Below are 17,890 nucleotides of genomic sequence, written 5' to 3'. Positions count from 1 at the left end.
CAACTGAGCCACATCTCCAGGCCCTTCATTTATAATTTTTGGTGTGGGGTAGTAGTTTTGTTTATTTGGGGCTCTTACTTGTTTGTTTGCATTTTGTTTTGTTTTGAGATAAGGTCTCACTATGTCCTGGAATCAATCTGTAAACAAGGCTGGCCTCACTCTCATAGTGATCCACCTTCCTCCGCTGGGATTAAATGAATGGGTCACCACACCCAGCTTGATTTATAATTTTAAAAGGTATCTCTGACTGCTGAGTAAAGGGTAGATTGCAGGAGAACAGGGGTACAGATTTGGAAACTGAAAGATCCCCGGAGGGTATCTTCCGTCTGAGAGACCCCCTCCCAAAGAACAACGAGTCCATTCGGATGCAAACAGCAAGAGGCTTTTATTTTGATTCACGAGTACTCGGGGCAGCAAGGTCACTCGAGAGAACCTTGCGCGCCCCCTAGATGGGAAGCTGGGGTTTTTATAGGGTTTTAGAGGCAGAAGCACTGGTACAGAAGCGAGAGGGCATGGTTACAGGGGGCTGATTGGTACGTTTACACGAGACCACAATTTGCGTCAAAGTTTGGCAGGGGCACCAAGATTCCAGGAACTGGGTGGTCAAGGGGGGTAGGATGACCCCTTGACGTGGCCCGCCACCTGTTATTTTGTTTTTCCCTATCTTAGCTGAAACAGTCTCACAGATATCTATGAGAGTGATTAACACAAACTGTTTTTAGTATGACTGGGGCAGCCTGACCACAGATATCCCAAGTGGGTGACACAGCTAGGATTTCTCAGTAATTTTCCAGTTTCTCATCTGGCCTTCAGAGTTTTACAAAACAGTGGTGTCTCACAAAATGGCATTAGCTATGTTTAACTTAGTGTGAGGCTGGGGTCTTTCAGAAACAATCAGTGCTAGCAGATGTTGAAAAGAGTTCGTTTTCTAGGTAAAATTCTGAGGACATAGTAACAAGACTAAACAGACCGGAGTCTGGCACACTGGTGGCCACCTGTAATCCCAGCACTTGGGAGGCAGAGGCAGGCGCATCTCTGGAAATGAGTCCAGCCTGGTCTACAAAGTGAATCCAGGACAGCCAGGGTAACACAGAGAAACCCTGTCTCAAAAAAACAAACAAACAAACAAACAAAACAAACAAAAAAAGACATGCTGGGCACAGACTTTTTAATCCAAAAACTCAGGAGGCTGTCTCTAGAAGAACAAAAACAAAAAGAATAAACAGATTAGATAAGAAGTGCTGAGAAGAAAAAGGCATCAAGGATAACCTCTGTGTTCCCTCTGCCCCCTTCTGAGTAATTTATGTAAAAGGTGATGCTGGTATTTACTGTGACTGGAGGAGAGGGTTTGAGGAAATAATAGGATATAGGAGAGAAATCTGGTTTTGTATTTTGTTTCTGGAATTGAAATGCTTCTTATTCATCCAAGCAAAGAACTTAAATAGGTGACCTGGGGGTGGGGGTGTAACACGCACGCACGCGCGCATACACACGCACACACACACAGGCCTGAGATTAGCCAGAGAGTGTGTGGAGGAAGATAAGAAAGCTTTAGGACTATGTGCATTGATGTTTTAGGAAAAGGATGAGCCAGGGGAAAAAGCTGAGGAATGGTCATAGGGGAAGCCAGGTGTTAGAAAGCGAGCAGATCCAGGTGGAGTCAAAACTGTAGACATGATGAGATGAGAGACCAAAAGATTAAAAATTAGCAGCTATTATTAATTAAGGCCTGAACTAGGTGGGTGGAGAAGTCCAGGAATGCCCTGAGGGGAAGAACTGCCTTACTGCATTCTTTCCCCACCCACTAGAGATACAGTTGCTAGAAAACTGGCCCATCCCCCTAGGGAGGGACACCAGGTCATTAATGGTCTGGGGACCTTCCAATAGCCAATCAATTAAAAATGTAGCATTTTGACCAATAGATGCTTGCCAGGCTGGAATTGCTCCTGCCTTGGGCATGCTGGGAGGGACCAGAATCTTTAAATCACCCAACTAACCTGTGCACGGGGAGCTCAGCTCTCACCGCTTTGATGGTGGGGGGGCGGTGTGGGCCCAAGCTGCAGCTTGTAATGATTTATAATAAAAAGAACCTCATGTATTTACAGCGGAGTCTAGTTATTCCTGGTCTTTTGGGGTTTGTGAACTGGGCAGAACAGAGAAAGTGGGCCAAAGTTTACCGCCAAGGACTTGCTGTGTAGAATTTCAGAGAAGTGGGACAGAACTTGAAACATGAGTTTAAGGGAGGTATTTTCCTTGTTAACTTTCCTTCCACAGGAAGATAACAGACCTGCTTTTTCGTGATGACAAAGGTCCAGTAGAGAGGGAGAAGAGATCATGCAAAAGAGAAAGGATGAAGGCAAGGTTGACAACCTCAGAAGGTGAAAGGGAGAGGGAGGCCAGTGAAAGGATCAGAAGGGGAGCAGAGAGAGTAGACAGAGTTGCAGGGAAGCAGTATACGGTAGAGCAGGCGTGGTGGTTCTCTGCATCTCTCTGCTCAAAAGCAGAGGACAGCTGCTGGTCTTTAGGACAAGTAATCATTTCTAGATAGGGTTATGAAGCGCACACTCACCACATGTAAGTCCCATGCCTGTGTCCCTCTGATGCTATGAGTGGGGGGCTGGGACACAATAGTAGCATCACAGAGGGAGCTGAGCTCAAGGGGAGAAAGCAGCTGAGTCCTCAGACCACTTCCCCTGGCTCCTTAAGTGACTGGCTCTCATTCCTGTTCCTTTTATTCTTTGTTCTGCCTTTTACAGAAGACTGTTGACCTTAGACAGATGAATAAGAATGGAATTCCCTGCTGCCTAACAATGTCACGGAAGGACAGAAGGGAACTGAGCTATGTCTATTGTGCTGAGGTCTTTTAACTGTAATTAAAAGACGCCTTTTCATTAGGCCTACTTGTCCAAGTGTTTATGGTTTAGAGAAATCTGGATCGTCTGGGTTTCTTACATAGAAGTGAATCAGTCATGTGACAAACGTCTTTACATTAGGAAAAGAGGTAAGAAAAGTTTTATCTTATTATGAAGAAGTATTTTTATAAGTATTATAAAAAAAAAACTAGGGGAGAGATGCATGTTAATGCCTATGCTCAGGACTAAGGAAGGGCAGGGCACTTAAGAATATGTGATGTTATCACAGAAGGCCCAAGTTCAGTTTCTAATACCAGCTGCTGTCAACCACGTATAATTCCAGTTCAAAACCCTCTTCTGGCCTCCACAGGCACTGCACTCATGTATGCACAGACAAACATAATTTTTAAAAAATGGGCTGGAGAGATGATGGCTCAGCCATTAAAGACTAGGCTCACAAGCAAGAAGAAGAAAAAGAAAGAAAAGAAGGAAGGAAGGAAGGAAGGAAGGAAGGAAGGAAGGAAGGAAGGAAGGAAGAGAAATTGAGTCCTGGTGTGGTAGCATAAGCCCTTTAATCCTCCACTTAGGAGGCAGAGTTAAGAAGATCTTTGTTGGGCTAGAGAGAAGGCAGTTCAATTCCCAGCAACCACATGGTGGCTCACAACCATCTATAATGTGACCTGATACCCTCTTTTGGCAAGCAGGTGCACATGAAGATAGAACACTCATATACATAAAAATAAATAATTTTTTTTAAAGATCTTTGTTAGTTCAAGGTTAGCCTAGTCTATATAGTGAGTTTCAGGACAGCCAGAGCTACATAATGAGAGATGCTGTCAAAAGAAAGAGAAAGAAAGAAAGGAAGGAAGGAAGAAAGAAAAAGAAAGAAAGAAAGAAAGAAAGAAGGAGAGAGAGAAAGAAAGAAAGAAGGAAGAAGAGAGAGAAAGAAAGAAAGAGAGAGAAAGAAAGAAAGAAAGAAAAGAAAAGAAACAGAGTGAAAGAAAAAGAGAGAGAAAGAAAGGAAAGAAAGAGGAAAAGAAAAAGTAAACCCCCCCCCCCCCAAGCTGGGAAACATCCCTAGGAGTGAAGAAGAGAGAATATCGTGGCCTCTGGAGCGTAGAAATTACTTGACTATAGTTTCTGTTTTGCTTTCTGAATATGCAGGGCAAGAACTGAACTTAGGTGATATAGGCGTTCTGATAGTTTAGGGCAGTCAGAAAAGATACTAAAAAATAGGGCTGAATGCAGCCACTTTTGAGCCTGAGCTGGCCTGTGCTCCAATAACCAACACTCACTTAACTTACTCTAAAGTAACAGAAGCCTGCTCTAATTGAGGCCAATAAGTACAAGTAATGACAACAATATACTAAGGATATCTTTGAGCTGGGCAGCAGAGGTGCATACCTTTAATCCCAGAACTCAGGAGGCAGAGGAAGGTAGATCTCTGAGTTCAAGGCCAACTTGGTCTACAGAGCAAGTTCCAGGACAGCCAAGGCTACACAGAGAAACCCTGTCTCAAAAAACAAACAATAATATCTTTGTTCTTAAAAGACAAGAAATACACAATTTGACATAGACCTCACTTCAATTTCCTCTATTTATTTATTTGGTTTTTCTGAGACAGGGTCTCATACAGCCTAGGCTGGCTTCAAACTCACTACCTAACCAAGGATACATAAAACTCCTAATCATTCTGCCTCCACCTCCCAAGCTCTAGGATTACAGGCATGTGCCACTATGCCTGTCAACTTCAGATGTTTTAATAGTTTGATTTTTTTTTTATTGTTTGTTTCTTTGGGGGGGGGGTTGTTTTTGTTTTTGAGACAGAGTTTCTCTGTGTAGCCTTGGCTGTCCTGGAACTCACTCTGTAGACCAGGCTGGCCTTGAACTAAGAGATCTGCCTTAGTGTTGGGATTAAAGTCCTGTGCTACCACTTCCTGGCTAATAGTTTGATTTTTTTCTTTTTATGAGTAGAGTACAATGACCATCTGTTTCCTAGTACAAACTGTCCATGTTAATATTGTTCCAGCTAGCCCTTATCATTTTGCACAGGGGAAACTTTGGGAGAGTTGAAACTCCAAACAAATATATGAATAGAAGCAGCAAATGTCATCACAGGACAGGTGACCTTCTTTCTCTAGGTAAGGAACAAGGTTGTGTTCTGACAGGTTCTTAGATGAGTAAATTAGTAATCATAGGGTAGGGGAGGATGGAACAAGGAGGAGAATGTTCTCCCCAGGGAAATACTGACCTCTTGCTGTAGGAACCATATCGCGGTGCAGACAAGATGCGCTGTTCCATCAGGCAGTGCTTCAGAACTTTTGTGACCCTCATATTTCTGTGGTTCTTCATCATCCTGAGAATCCCGGAAGAAATGGATGATGTCAAAAATGTGGTGACTATTCTTCGGGAAACTGGGAGTGCCTGGTGGGGACGCTGAGGACAGGCAGGTTGCCCAAGGCACCTGGACTTCCTTCTAACCCTTTCTCTCCAAGTGGAGCAGGGGTGTGGATCTCGCCATTAGCCCATAAATTAGCTACATTTATTTGTCATGTTTCTCAAAGAAAGGGAGAAAACAAACACATGGATCTTTTGGCCCATGGCCAGGAACTGTGCTGGACTCTCTCTAGAAGAGTGAGCCACTTCACCTCTTTCCCTTGAAAGGTGTATGGGAAGCTGAAAGATATAAAGGCTGTTGTTTTAGGAAAGGACCTACTTTTTTGCCTTTGTCAATGGTCCAGGTGGTCAATTATGGCAGTAAGAAGAACCTCAAATCACTAGAAGACTGGCAGACCATCACCTCCAAATATTTGGAAAAAACCCACTGGAGAAGAAAAAGTGAGTACCAGGGAGAAGGAGGGGTGAAGGAGGAAAGTTCATAAGAGGGAGGATGACTAGGGAAGAAAAGAGCAAGAAGAGAAAAGGCAAAACTGTCCAGGAACACTTGAATCTGCCTGACAACTCCCTCCCCAGCCCCAGGACATTGACAAATCTGGCAAATGGGGAAGGAAGGACAGGTAAAGATATTTGATTCAAATAGGTGAAATCAGGGGATGAAGGAATAGTTCACTAGTTGCTGTTCCTCCCAAGGACCTCAGTTAGGTTCCCAGCATGTCACAGACACATAACACAGACACATATCACATATCACATATCACAGACACATGAAACACATATATGCATACACACACACAAACCCTGAAGTACTTAAAATGGTGGAAACAATATGTTGATCAAATATTATAAAACATTTTTAAGCCAGGTGTGATGGCACATGCCTGTAATCCCAGCACTCAGTGAGGCAGAGGCAGGTGGATCTCTGTGAGTTCAAGGCCAGTCTGATCTACAGGGTGAGTCCAGAACAGCCAGGGGTACACAGAGAAACCCTGTCTCAAACAAACAAAAAACATTTTCTGAGCATAACATTGTATATATACTCATCTGAATTACTATACATGCTCACAGTGGGTAAACAAGAAGAATAACTCCCTTGTGTAATTTAATATTTCAATCTGCAATTATAATTATGCCCAAGGAATGGCTGGTTATGCAGCCATTGGTGGTAAGGAGTTGGGGAATAGATGATCATGTGACTTTTTGTATGCTGATTTTGAATCTTGTCTCCTTATATAGTCAAGACTGAGCTCATAGAGATCCTCCTGCCTCTGCCTCTTGAGTGCTGGGATTGAATGTGTGTATCTTGTATCATGTTTTTTATTTTATTTTTACTTAAGTGACTGCATGTGTCTCTGACTATGGGTATATGTACATGAGTACAAGTGCCCACAGAGGCTTGAAGAGAGCCTCAGCTTCCCTGGGGCCATGGTTGCATGCAGTTGTAAGCTGCCCAGGTGGGTGCTAGGAACTGACTCAGGTCCTCTGTAAGAGCAGTAGGCACTTTTAACCACTGGGCCATCTCTCCAGCCATCATGTGGTCTTTTTGGGGGTGGGTGGCCCCAGCCATTGTTTTTTGTTTGTTTATGTGTATATAACATACATATATGTATTTGAATGGTATAGGTATGGATATCCCTAGAAGCTGGAGTTGTAGGTTGTGAGCTGCCTGACTTTGATGCTATGAACTGAACTGAATTCCTCTGCACTAATATCAAGCTTTCTTAACTATTGAGCCATCTCTCCAGCTCCACCAGCCTTTATTTGTTTGTTTTGACAAATGGATAAGGTCTTACTATGTAACCTAGGCTCATCTCTACCTTACTATGTATCTCAAACTGGCTTTGAATTTGAGTTCTTCTTGCCTCAGTGTCCTGGGTGCTGGGATTACAGGTATGTACCACCATGCCCAGAAATTATGAAGCTTCATAGAATTTAAATAAGAGGAAAGAGAAATTAGTTGAAATATTTAAAAGAAGAGTTGTGGCTAAGGTTGTCTACATGCATTCCTAGGCAGAGGTATTCAATAATTAAATACATATATAGGAGTGAAAGGAAGATTAAATCACTGGTGGGAAAAAATAAAGTTAATTGTTTTAAGAAAGAGCAGTCACTGGATTAAAGAACACTGGAGACAGTAGGGTCTTGTGGCACAGAGCCCAAATCCTTTGGTTTTATGGGTTTTGGGGCTAAACTCAATGGTGAAAGGATTTGGCCAATACCACAGTCAGAAGTGGCAGAGCGGGGGTAAAAATCCTGGGCTGCTGGGCTGGGGAAACAGAACAGTGTAGGCTGGGTGCGCCCCTACAGTGTGCATTTTAGCACCAAAGCAACCTGTGGAGGAAAAGGTTATGTTGGCTTATGCCTGCAGGGCATAGTCCATGACTCAAGGAAGTCAAGATAAGGACTCACCAGAACGTGGAGGCAACAGCTGAGGCAGACACCCTGGAGGGGTACTGCTTGGTTTGCTCAGTGTGTATTCTTCTAAACCCCACGACCACCTGGCCAGTAGTGGCACTGCCCTTAGTGAGCTGAGCCCTCCCCCATCAGTTATTAATCACAAAAATGTCCACAAACTTGTCTACAGGCCAAACTTATGGAGGCATTTGTCCCACACGAGATTCTCTTCTTCTGGATAACTCTAGCTTGTGTCATGTTGATGAAACCCAACCAAGACAGTGTGCATGAGAACAGCTTTCAATTCCTAGCACAGAACAGCTTTTCAATTCCCCCAAAACAGAACAGAACAGAAGCTTTGGGTTCCTAGATTCTAGAAAAAGTCCTTTCTTTTCTTTCTTTTCCTTATTTTCCTAATATACCTTCTTTAAAAGGGAACATTGGGAAGATAAATTGGATAATGGATTAAAACAAAAAGAATTATAACCATAACAATAATCTGATATTTATCAAATTATTCAGCCAAAAGCTTCAAGTTTAAGAAAAGGCTCCAAAGGGTTGGACATGCTGGCACATGCCCACAATCTCAACACTTAGGAGTACTACTTTGAGTCTGACAACTCAACTATGTTGCTTAGACAACACAGTGAGTTCCAGGCCTGCCAGGTCTACACAGAAAGTCCTTGTCTTTTGTTGTTTTTGAGATAGGATTTCTCTGTGTAGCCCTGGCTGTCCTGGAACTCACTTTGTAGACCAGGATAGCCTTGAACTCAGAGATCCACCTGCCTCTGCCTCCTGATTGCTGGGATGAAAGGCATGTGCCATGACACCTGGCTAAGACCTTGTCTTAGAAAAAAAAATATTCAGAAAGATCCACAGGGACTCAGTAGCAATTAACTTAAGTATTTGCTCAATTATATACATACAAGTGATATAGTTGAAACATATTCTGAAGAAGGCATCAGGATTCTGCATGTCTAACAAATTTGCAGATGAGGCTAAAATATTTGGACTGATTACCAAACTTAAGAGTACCAAGAATGGGAGCTTGAAGAGCTGGCTCAGCAGTTAAGAGCACTGGCTGCTCTTCCAGAGAACCTGGGTTCATTTCCCAGCACCTACATGGCAGCTCACATCTGTCTGTAATTACAGCCCCAGAGGATCTGATATCCTCACACAGACATGTGTACAGGCAAACCATTGATGCACATAAAATAAATAAATAAATAAATAAATAAATAAATAAATAAATAAATAAGTAAATAAATAAATTGAACTCTTGGTATGTTTAAAAAAAAAAAAGAGTAGCAAGAATGTACACATTACCTTTGCGAAGTAAAGGAAAGAAAAAATAACCCAAATAGCATTCTCTAATATTTAAGATTTATTTATGTGGGTATGTGCACACATGTGTGGGTGGACGTCCATGGAGACCAGAAGAGAAGAGGGTGTGAATTCTAAGAGCTGAAGTTACAGGCAGTTGTAAGCTACCCAACACGGGTTCAGGGAACCAAACAATGTATTTTCTTTTAAGACAGGGTCTCACTGTCCTATGTAGCCCATATTGAACTCACGATCCTCCCGCCTCAGCTTCCCTTCTACCAAGGTTAAATCACAGTCACCACGCTTCGATTCTCTAATCTTTTTGAGCACTCTCATCACCGTGCACTGACAGTTGTCCCTAATTTACCTCCTGTTAGCATGGCTGACAGTGGGAATCACCTCAGAGTCACAACAAGGTCACCGAGGCCTCCTGGATACGCTGGCCTCCCTGTACCGTGTCTTGTCCACAGCCGAGCAGAAACAAATCACAGTGCTGGTCCACCTGGCTGATTCTGATCCCAGCTGGCTCAGGAATACTGTGCTTCATATTTCAAGTCTCTACAGGTCACAGATCTTGACAGGGCATTTGCTACTGATCCATGCCCCATCCAGTGCCTACCCTACCGTGAACAGTGTCCAGAAGATCTCTCAGGGGCACATCTACTCCAAGCAGAATGTAGATCATGCCTTCCTGATGAGCTTTGCCACAAAGCTCTCCACTTACTTCCTGTTGATAGAGGACGATGTCTTTTGTGCCCCCAATTTTGTCAACCACATTCGCTCAAAGGTGACCAACAGGAAGCCCAACACCTGGGTGCTCATTGAGTTCTCTAATATGGGATTCCTCGGAAAACTTTTCCACAGCAGGGACCTGCCACTCCTGGCCCATTTCCTCCTCCTCTTCCACCAGGAACGACCTCTCAACTGGCTGATCCATCATTTCTGTACCATCCTGGCCCAGCAAAGCCCAATCCTCTGCAGACCGTTTCTCTTCTACCACAGGTTGCCTCGCTTCGCTTTTGAGAACAAGACCTTAACAGGCCAGGAAAAAGGTCCTCGTGGTCCTGATAATCTCCCTGGAACTGTTTTCACAGACATGAGACTCTTTGGTGTTTATTCCCCACAGGAGGCCTACACTCTGGATGAGTCTTTTTTTTTTACCTACAACGTCAGCACAGGGAACTACTTGACAGTGATTTTGAACCACACAGCGGACCTGAACAGGGTGCAAGTAAGAACAGGCTCCATCACAGATGGAGACTACATCCTAGAAAAAGGACAGGTGGAGCTAGGCTACAGTCCTGAAGGAATGTCCCCAAACTGTACCAGATTCACGCTGCTGGGCCACCTGGCGCAAGGACAGCTGGATCACATCGTTCTGAAGGACAGTGGGAACCAAGTGAAGTGTGTGAAGCTGGCAGTGAATGCTAATCAGGTTGGTGGCCTCATGATCAGGCACATCTACCTCTGGGGGTCCGAAACGCCTGAAAGGGAAAGCTGGTCAGAGTTGATGGTAAATTACGATATGAGCAATTAAAAGCCTGAAGCCATTTCACTCTAGCCGATATGAGTGACACTGGAGAAATTCAAGGGGATAATAGACAGGAAAAGAAGGCACTGCCATTTTTTTTTTTTTCATTGCCACCAAAACCTTAGGAAACAGTCTTACCTTTTTCTACCCAAACAAGCCACTCTACTAGGATTTTGTTATTTTACTCTAACAAATGTGGCTTTGCCAAATTTGGGGAAAGGCTTTGTCCCTTTCGGAATCCTTACGTTCCTGGGATGCTTGGATCTCCCCCAGTAGGGTGTGTGTGTGTGTGTGTGTGTGTGTGTGTGTGTGTGTGTGTCTGTTGTGTTCACAGATGTGGGACTGAGGAATAGTTCAGTAAGAGGGTGAGTGTGGAAATGACACCAAACCTTGTTCTAATGCTTTGAACATGCTAAGAAAGTTCTCTGCCCTTGAGCCATTCCTAGCCCCTGAGGAGTCCTTAGGACTGAGATAAGAAACCACAAGATGAGCGGGGCACAGTGGCACACGCCTGTGATCCCAGCAGTCTGGGAGGCAAAGGCAGGCAGATCTCTGTGAGTTCAAGGCCAGCCTGGTCTGTGAAGCGGGTTCAGGACAGCCAAGGCTGTCCTGTCTCAAAATAAGTAAGTAAGTAAGTAAGTGAAAGCACCAGATGGGGCCTGGTGAGTAAAAGCCTTCGTTCCTTCGGCTGGCAACCTGAGCACTGTCCTGAAACCCATGGACTCCAGAAAGTTGTTCTCTGAGTCCAGGCGCACTCTATCCAGTGCCCAACACACAACAACAACAATTACAAATCAAGAAAGAGATTCTTTAAACTTTCTTTTATTTCTTCTTTTTCTGAACAAGGTCTCACTATGTAGCTCAGAAAGGCTTCAAACTTGAAATCCTCCTGTTTCCATGTCCTGGGGGCCAGGAGTACAGAAGTGTGCCACCATATCGCCACTGCTATATGCATATGTGTTGCCATAAATATCTACATCTAGTTAGATGACAGACACATATGAGAGAAGTCACTTGGAAGCCACTGTCTGAGGCCAGCAGCTTCTGGTCAACCAGAGGTGGAGGGTCATGAGGAGGCTCCTGTAGCTGAAGAAGTGGCTTTGGAGAAACTCACCATAGTCACCATCAAGCTACCGGTAGTGCCAAGCATTCCTCTAACCATGATGCTTAGCCCTCTGCTTCCACCATTGACGTCGACTAACTTCAGTCCAGTGAACTCAGGACACCCAGACATTCTGACTCATGCAACCCAGCCTCAGACACGCCCTTCAGGGGACACAGTCCAACCTTCCCCACTCAGGCTGAGGGGATACGTGGCTGATATGGGGGGGGGACCAGCATCATGACCCTGGTCAATCGGAAAAGTAGGGCTTGGGGGCTGCCCATCATGTCTGGGGATCCCTCAGGTCAGCTTATGCAACTCTCGTCCCTGCTGACTTCTTTCTCTTTGTGCTGCCTGCATCGTTATCAAAAGCAGGTGCTTCCCGTTTTCTGGAATTGCATGTTAGGGGAATGTCATTCATGTTTCATAGCCACTTTCTGCTAGGGAAGGCCAGAAGTAAGACAGGCTCCAGCTGCCCGCTGACACTGGAGAAACCCTGATGGCCCAAGACTCTGCAGAGAAACCTGCACAGCTGATGGATGCCATGAATCTCCAGGAAGAGCCCACTGTGACCCCCTTGTCCTCTTGTAGAGACAAGGCTACAGGCAGGCCTGGAACTATGTAGTCCAAGATAGCCTCACATTTACAGCAATCTTTCTGCTTTAGCCTTTAAACTATTGAGAGTGTCAGCATGCCCATCCCCCTCTTTATGATACCATTATTTTAATTTTTAACTCTTCCAAAGGACCCAGGTTCAAATCCCAGCACCCACATGGCAGTTCACAACTGTCTGTAATTCCAGTTCCAGGGGATCTGGCAACCTGACAGACATACATGAAGGCAGAACACTGTAACTAAAATAATAAAAGTTAAAAAAAAAGATTTCTGGGCTGGAGAGATGGTTCAGAGGTTAAGAGCACTGACTACTCTTCCGAAGGTCCTGAGTTCAATTCCCAGCAACCACATGGTGGCTCACAACCATCTATAATGAGTTCTGGTGCATAATAAGATCTGGTATATACATAATAAACAAATAAATAAAATCTTAAAAAAAAAAAGATTTCTGTGTGTCTGTGTGTGTGTGTAGGTGCCCAAGTAAATTGCTGCATTTCAACCAAATAAACCCAGAAGAGGATCTCAATACTACTAAACAGAGGTGCTGATGGGGGAACAAGTCAGTCCTGTCTGGTTACTGAAGCTCAATGGACAGTATCAAAGTTCTAGCATCCCTGTAAGCTCTACTTAGTAGCTGAAAGATCTCACTGGAGCTGGTCTTTAACCTTTCCGAGTTAGTTTTTCCACCTGTAGACAGGAGTTCCATCCACCAGACAAGCTTGGCAGTAAATGAAAAGCATCCCTTCACATAAGACAGACAGTAGCCCTGGTGGTCATGGCGCACACCTTTAATTCCAGCACTCAGCAGGCAGAGGCAGAGGGATCACTGCGTTTGAGGCCAGCCTGGTCTACAGAGAGGGTTCCAGGATAGTCAGGGCTACACAGAGAAACCTTGTCTTGAAAATTAAAAACAAAAAAGACAGACACATAGTAGACACTCTGAGGGCTTAGCCCTTAGTGTTCAAGCACCACCCCCATTTCCTGCAGATAAGGCCTCTGCAGGCTCTTGTTCATGGATGGATTGTCCTCGGCCACAGCCTTTGGCTGCCCCACACACCCTGCTCACTGGGTTTAAAGAGGGAGACTCAGGCAGGCCCAGGCATGTAGGGCATTTCTATTATTGTTAGCCCTGCATTAGGTGGAAAGGGATGGCAGGCTTTTTCCAACCAAAAGGCTTCAGAATAGGAGTCTCTCCCTTCTGGTTGGGCTTCTTTAAGACTCCTGAGATTCAAGAAGCAATATGTCACCAACAGGGCTAAGAGATAGGACAGAGAAGCCGGGCTCCCTGGATTTCCCACAAGCAACATTGCCTTCCTTCCATCAGTGTAGGTGGAGACTGGCAGGAGTAGGGTGGGGTGATATGGTCTAGCTATGGGAAACCACTGGGTCTGGGGTGCAAGCCAGAGATAGCATCTCCACAGGGCTGCTATGACAACCAAATGTGATTCATGTGTAAGGGCCCAGAATCATAAAGCAAAACTACTCATGGGGTCATGACATTACCTGAGTTCTTCAGGGGGCTGGAGAGAGGGCTCAGCCAGCAGTTAGGAGCGTTGGCTGCTTTCCCAGAGAATCTTTGTTTGATTCCTAGCATCCACATGGTGGCTCACAACAGCCTATTTCTCCAGTTCCAGGCAATCCAAAGCCCTCTTTTGCCCTCTGCAAGCATTGTACATATATAGTATACAAGCATGCATACAGGCAAAAACATCCATACACATGAAAATAAAGGTTAAAAAGAAAGTTTCAAGTTCTTTAGTGGCTTCCTGTAGCTGCTGCGTTACAGCTGTTTTTAAGTTACCTTGTTCTGCTCGTGGCTGACCACTGCCAGTGGCAAGGTTCTTGAAGCTCCTTTTGTGGAGCTCATCCCCTGCCCTTGCTCTTTTGCATGTGTTGTTTTCTGGCCAGAACCTCCCAACCTTGCCAACCACTTGTCCTCTGCTTTCTTCTGCCAGTACAAAGGCGACAAGGCCAGGCCCTCTGTTACTTGTTCCCTTTGAACCTTCATTTTCTACTTTGCATGACATTACAGAGGTGTGGCCATTTAAGGCTCATAAACCCTCTCTTTAGACCCCAAACATACGCTTCATGATTGTGTCCCTGAGGTATCACACAGGACTTCACACACACCAGACATTTTATCTACTGAAAGAAAAAGCAACCAAATCAGAGGCAGCTGCACCTCTGGCTTCTTCATTTCCCTTAACCCAGGTCTGAGGTAGCTAGTCACCAGCTGTGCCACCCTAAACACTCAGGTGGTCATGCACATGCCTTGTCTACAGGAGAATTCAGAAAGATGTCTTCCCCTGGCTGTCAAAACTCCAAATATTAATTGAAGAACCAGCCTACCTCCATCTGACGTTTAAAAGCCATCTCACAGTAAGAACAAACTAGGTTCATTTCTGTTTGTTATTAATCTTCTGATTCTCATGGATTGGGCTGTGCCCCACCTGTAGCCTTTAATTACAAATGGTTCTGTACTGCCTGTTCCAGGAATGGCAATCATGTCTTTGTTTCAAAAGGTTGTTTGGCCACCTATGATTCTCTGGCTATGACTCCTGACTATGCCCACTTTCAACCATGTCTTTGTTTCTGGAGACTGTTAGGACTAGCCTATTACGCTTTTGCCTATGCTCTGCTCCTGTAACCCCTCCTATTTTGCCTGCCAAATCTCCCACTTGGAAACCTCCTAGCCCTGAGCGAGAACATCCTTCATCTCGTCCAATGCTGGCCTCTTAAACCCTACCTTAGGGGGAGGCAGCCCTTATGCACAAATAGAAAAGCTGGCTTTGATTAATTTGGCCATGATGATTTGGGTCAATGGTATTCTCCCCTTATCTCTGGGATTCATGTTAACCACCTGCATCTCCCTCTAGACACCTCTTTGAGACCGTGGGCCTTCAGCTATTTCCCAATCACTTTCAGGTTTGGGTGGTTCTGTGAACTGAATATTCACCAGTCAGCAAAGCTGTGGATGCCAGCTCCTCTCCGTGTTAGCCATAGCACAACAGCGGGTGTTCCGGGGCTAGCGGTGTGCTGCTGTAGATGTCAGACCACGGACATGTTTCTGCACCAGAACCAAGGGATACTTTACAAAATGGTTGGCATCAAGAGGTGTGCAAATTACCATCTGTGTCAGACGCTGTGCTAAGCACTTCCCAGTGCTCTCCGCGGTGCAGCTCAGTGCAACAGGCTCCATTTACCTTATGTTACCTTTGAGGTTTATAATTGAGGCATGGAACAGGTGAAGCGCGTGATGTGCTCGCACTGCCATTAAGCCGTGTGGACTCGGATAGGCTCTCATCCTGCTCAGCAGCCACACTCAGCTCCCTCTTTTCTTACAAGTTAGAGGCAGGATAGGTACTAAGTACTTTGAAATCACCTAGACCCAAGTTCAGTCAGCAACTGGGAACGGTTGTCTCCCAAAGCTAACTGAGAGCTTAAGCCTCTGTGACCATGGCTGAGGCTGGGATGCACGGAGCCCCTCATAGGGACGAATTCCCCGCACCTTGGCAAATGTCACATGATCCACAGGGATGATGTTGGAACAAGAAGCAGATAGAGGCCTGGTCACCTTCCTCTACAGGAGAGTGCTTCCCAGCATGTTCAATTCTAACAGGGGGCAGGATGGCAGGAATTTGAGTCTTTGAACTTGGGTTCAAGTTCGCTAACTTCAAGATGTCAGGAAACTTTTTTTTGTTCAAGACAGGGTTTCTCTGTATAACCTTGGCTGACCTGAACTCACTTTGTTGACTAGGCTGGCCTCAAACTTACAGAGATCCTCCTGCCTTTGCCTCCCAGAGTGCTGAAATTACAGGTGTGTGCCATGATACCAGTTTGGAACATTTTTTTTTTAAAGCTATCTTTTGTTTGGGCCTGGAGTGACAGGCTAAGGAACAATTTTTTAAAGTATGCACCATCTGATCATATTGCTTCCTCAAATGTCTGAGCTCCTAGCACTGTGGTTTTCAACTCTGGCTGCACATTTGCTTCCTTCAAGAAGGCTATAAAAACAAAATTGGAACCAAGTGGTGGTGGCACATGCTTTTTTTTAAAAAAAAATATTATTACCATTTATTCAATTTGTATCCGGGCTGTGTACCCCTCCCTCGTCTCCTCCCAATCCCATCCTCCCTCCTGGCACATGCTTTTTGTCCCAGCACTTGGGGAGGCAGAGGCAGGTGGATTTCTGTAAGTTTGAGACCAGCCTGGTCAACAAAGGTAGTTCCAGGACAGCCAAGGCTACACAAAGAAACCCTGTCTCAAAAAACAAACAAACAAGAACACTTGTTGCTCTTGCAGAGGACCTGATTCTGATGCCCTCTTCTGCTCAGAAGGGCACAGGACACCAGGCCTGCATATGGCCCTTGCATACAAACCCTGCCAGGGATTCTGGTGCAGGCTGCAGAGCTCTTACAGAGTTTTGACACTCAAAGACAATCAAATCTTATCCTATAGCTCTGTCCTTTGTACCCTAGGAAGAGGAGGGCATTAAGCAGTTTTCCATCAAGCTCTTGACAGTCTTCCCTAGAGCCCCGGCTTTTCTGTCCACATCTAGTCCTTACCTGTTGTCCTGTTGGCTCTTGGGCAGCCTTGTGGTCCACATCACAGCCTGCTGTCTGCCCTAAGATCTGTTTGTGCAACAGCCAGCTAGCCCTTCGGATGCAGCAGGAGCATACTCAGCACCACTTGGTTCTTGAAAACTGGGAAAGGGTCAGGTATGGAAGGAACTGGAAAGTAGCTGAAGTTACTTAGGTCCACATATAATGCATCCACAGAGATGTCCACAGTCCCATTGCTGTGTGTGCATGGCCTCAAGAGCAGGGCTTGAGCCAGCTGTGCCTGCAGTCTCAGCACTTGAGAGGATACCTTGAGACCAACCTGGCTATAGAGTGAAACTCCATCTCAAAAAAGAAAAAAAGGAAGAGAGGGGAAAACTTTATCATCTCTCAGCCACTTTGATGTCTAGTCCAGCGATAAAATCAGGGAGGAGGGAAATGGCCAAATGATACCCCAGGCCAGCAAAGCCATTGGAAGGGAGGTGACAGCAGTGCCATATGTTGTCCCTTAGCCACCTGTGCCTGTCTGGCTGGTGAGGATCTGGTTAAGGAGCATTTCAGTGCTGGCTTGGTGCTGGCCTCAGTTGCCTCGTTAACCAGGAGATGTGGAGTTCTGTGGACAGGTGAGACAGAGCTGCTGTCATTATTTCCAGGTGCCCACTTCAAAGGAAAAACATGTTTGATGTTTCTGGGTGCCAGGAGCTGTTGAAAGGCTTTCTGGGAGACTCCCTTCATCTACAGCTTCTCACGGTGCTGTGCCAACCTATGGTGGTGGGATTATACCCAAGACAAAGATATTTACACCATACCTTCCTCAGAACAGCAATGCTGTGACGTAGGTAGCATTCAGTGTTTGTGTTTCTGACTTATTTTACAGCCTTTTCACCCAGAATTGTGGCCTGCATTACTCTTGATATGATTCCCAGCCACTGGTGTGTAATTGCTTTTGAGGGGGGTCCTGTCTCCAAACTGTCCATTAAGTGTTGGGATTCAGCTACTTTCGAGTTCCTTCCATATCTCACCCTTTCCCAGTTTTCAAGATCCAAGTGGTGCTGAGTATGACCTGCATCCAAAGGGCTAGCTGGCTGTTGCATAAACAGATCTTAGGCCAGGCAGC

At 45.2% G+C, this 17,890-nt stretch overlaps 1 protein-coding gene across 1 annotated transcript; it reads left to right on the top strand.

Moving 5' to 3' along the window:
* Positions 1-1,585: 1,585 nt before the first annotated feature.
* Positions 1,586-10,503, top strand: LOC129669735 (alpha-1,3-mannosyl-glycoprotein 4-beta-N-acetylglucosaminyltransferase-like protein MGAT4E). Its single transcript, XM_055598077.1, has 3 exons — positions 1,586-1,654; positions 5,274-5,413; positions 9,342-10,503. The coding sequence occupies exons 1-3, from the start codon at positions 1,586-1,588 to the stop codon at positions 10,501-10,503; spliced, it is 1,371 nt and encodes a 456-aa protein (XP_055454052.1).
* The last annotated feature ends 7,387 nt before the right edge of the window (positions 10,504-17,890 follow it).

This window comes from Psammomys obesus, unplaced genomic scaffold (genome assembly GCF_907164565.1).
Source record: "Psammomys obesus unplaced genomic scaffold, mPsaObe1.curated_primary_1811, whole genome shotgun sequence".
In the NCBI taxonomy this organism is placed as follows: Eukaryota; Metazoa; Chordata; class Mammalia; order Rodentia; family Muridae; genus Psammomys; species Psammomys obesus.
Note: the sequence above shows the minus strand (reverse complement) of the source record. Positions and strands in the feature narration are given on the sequence as shown.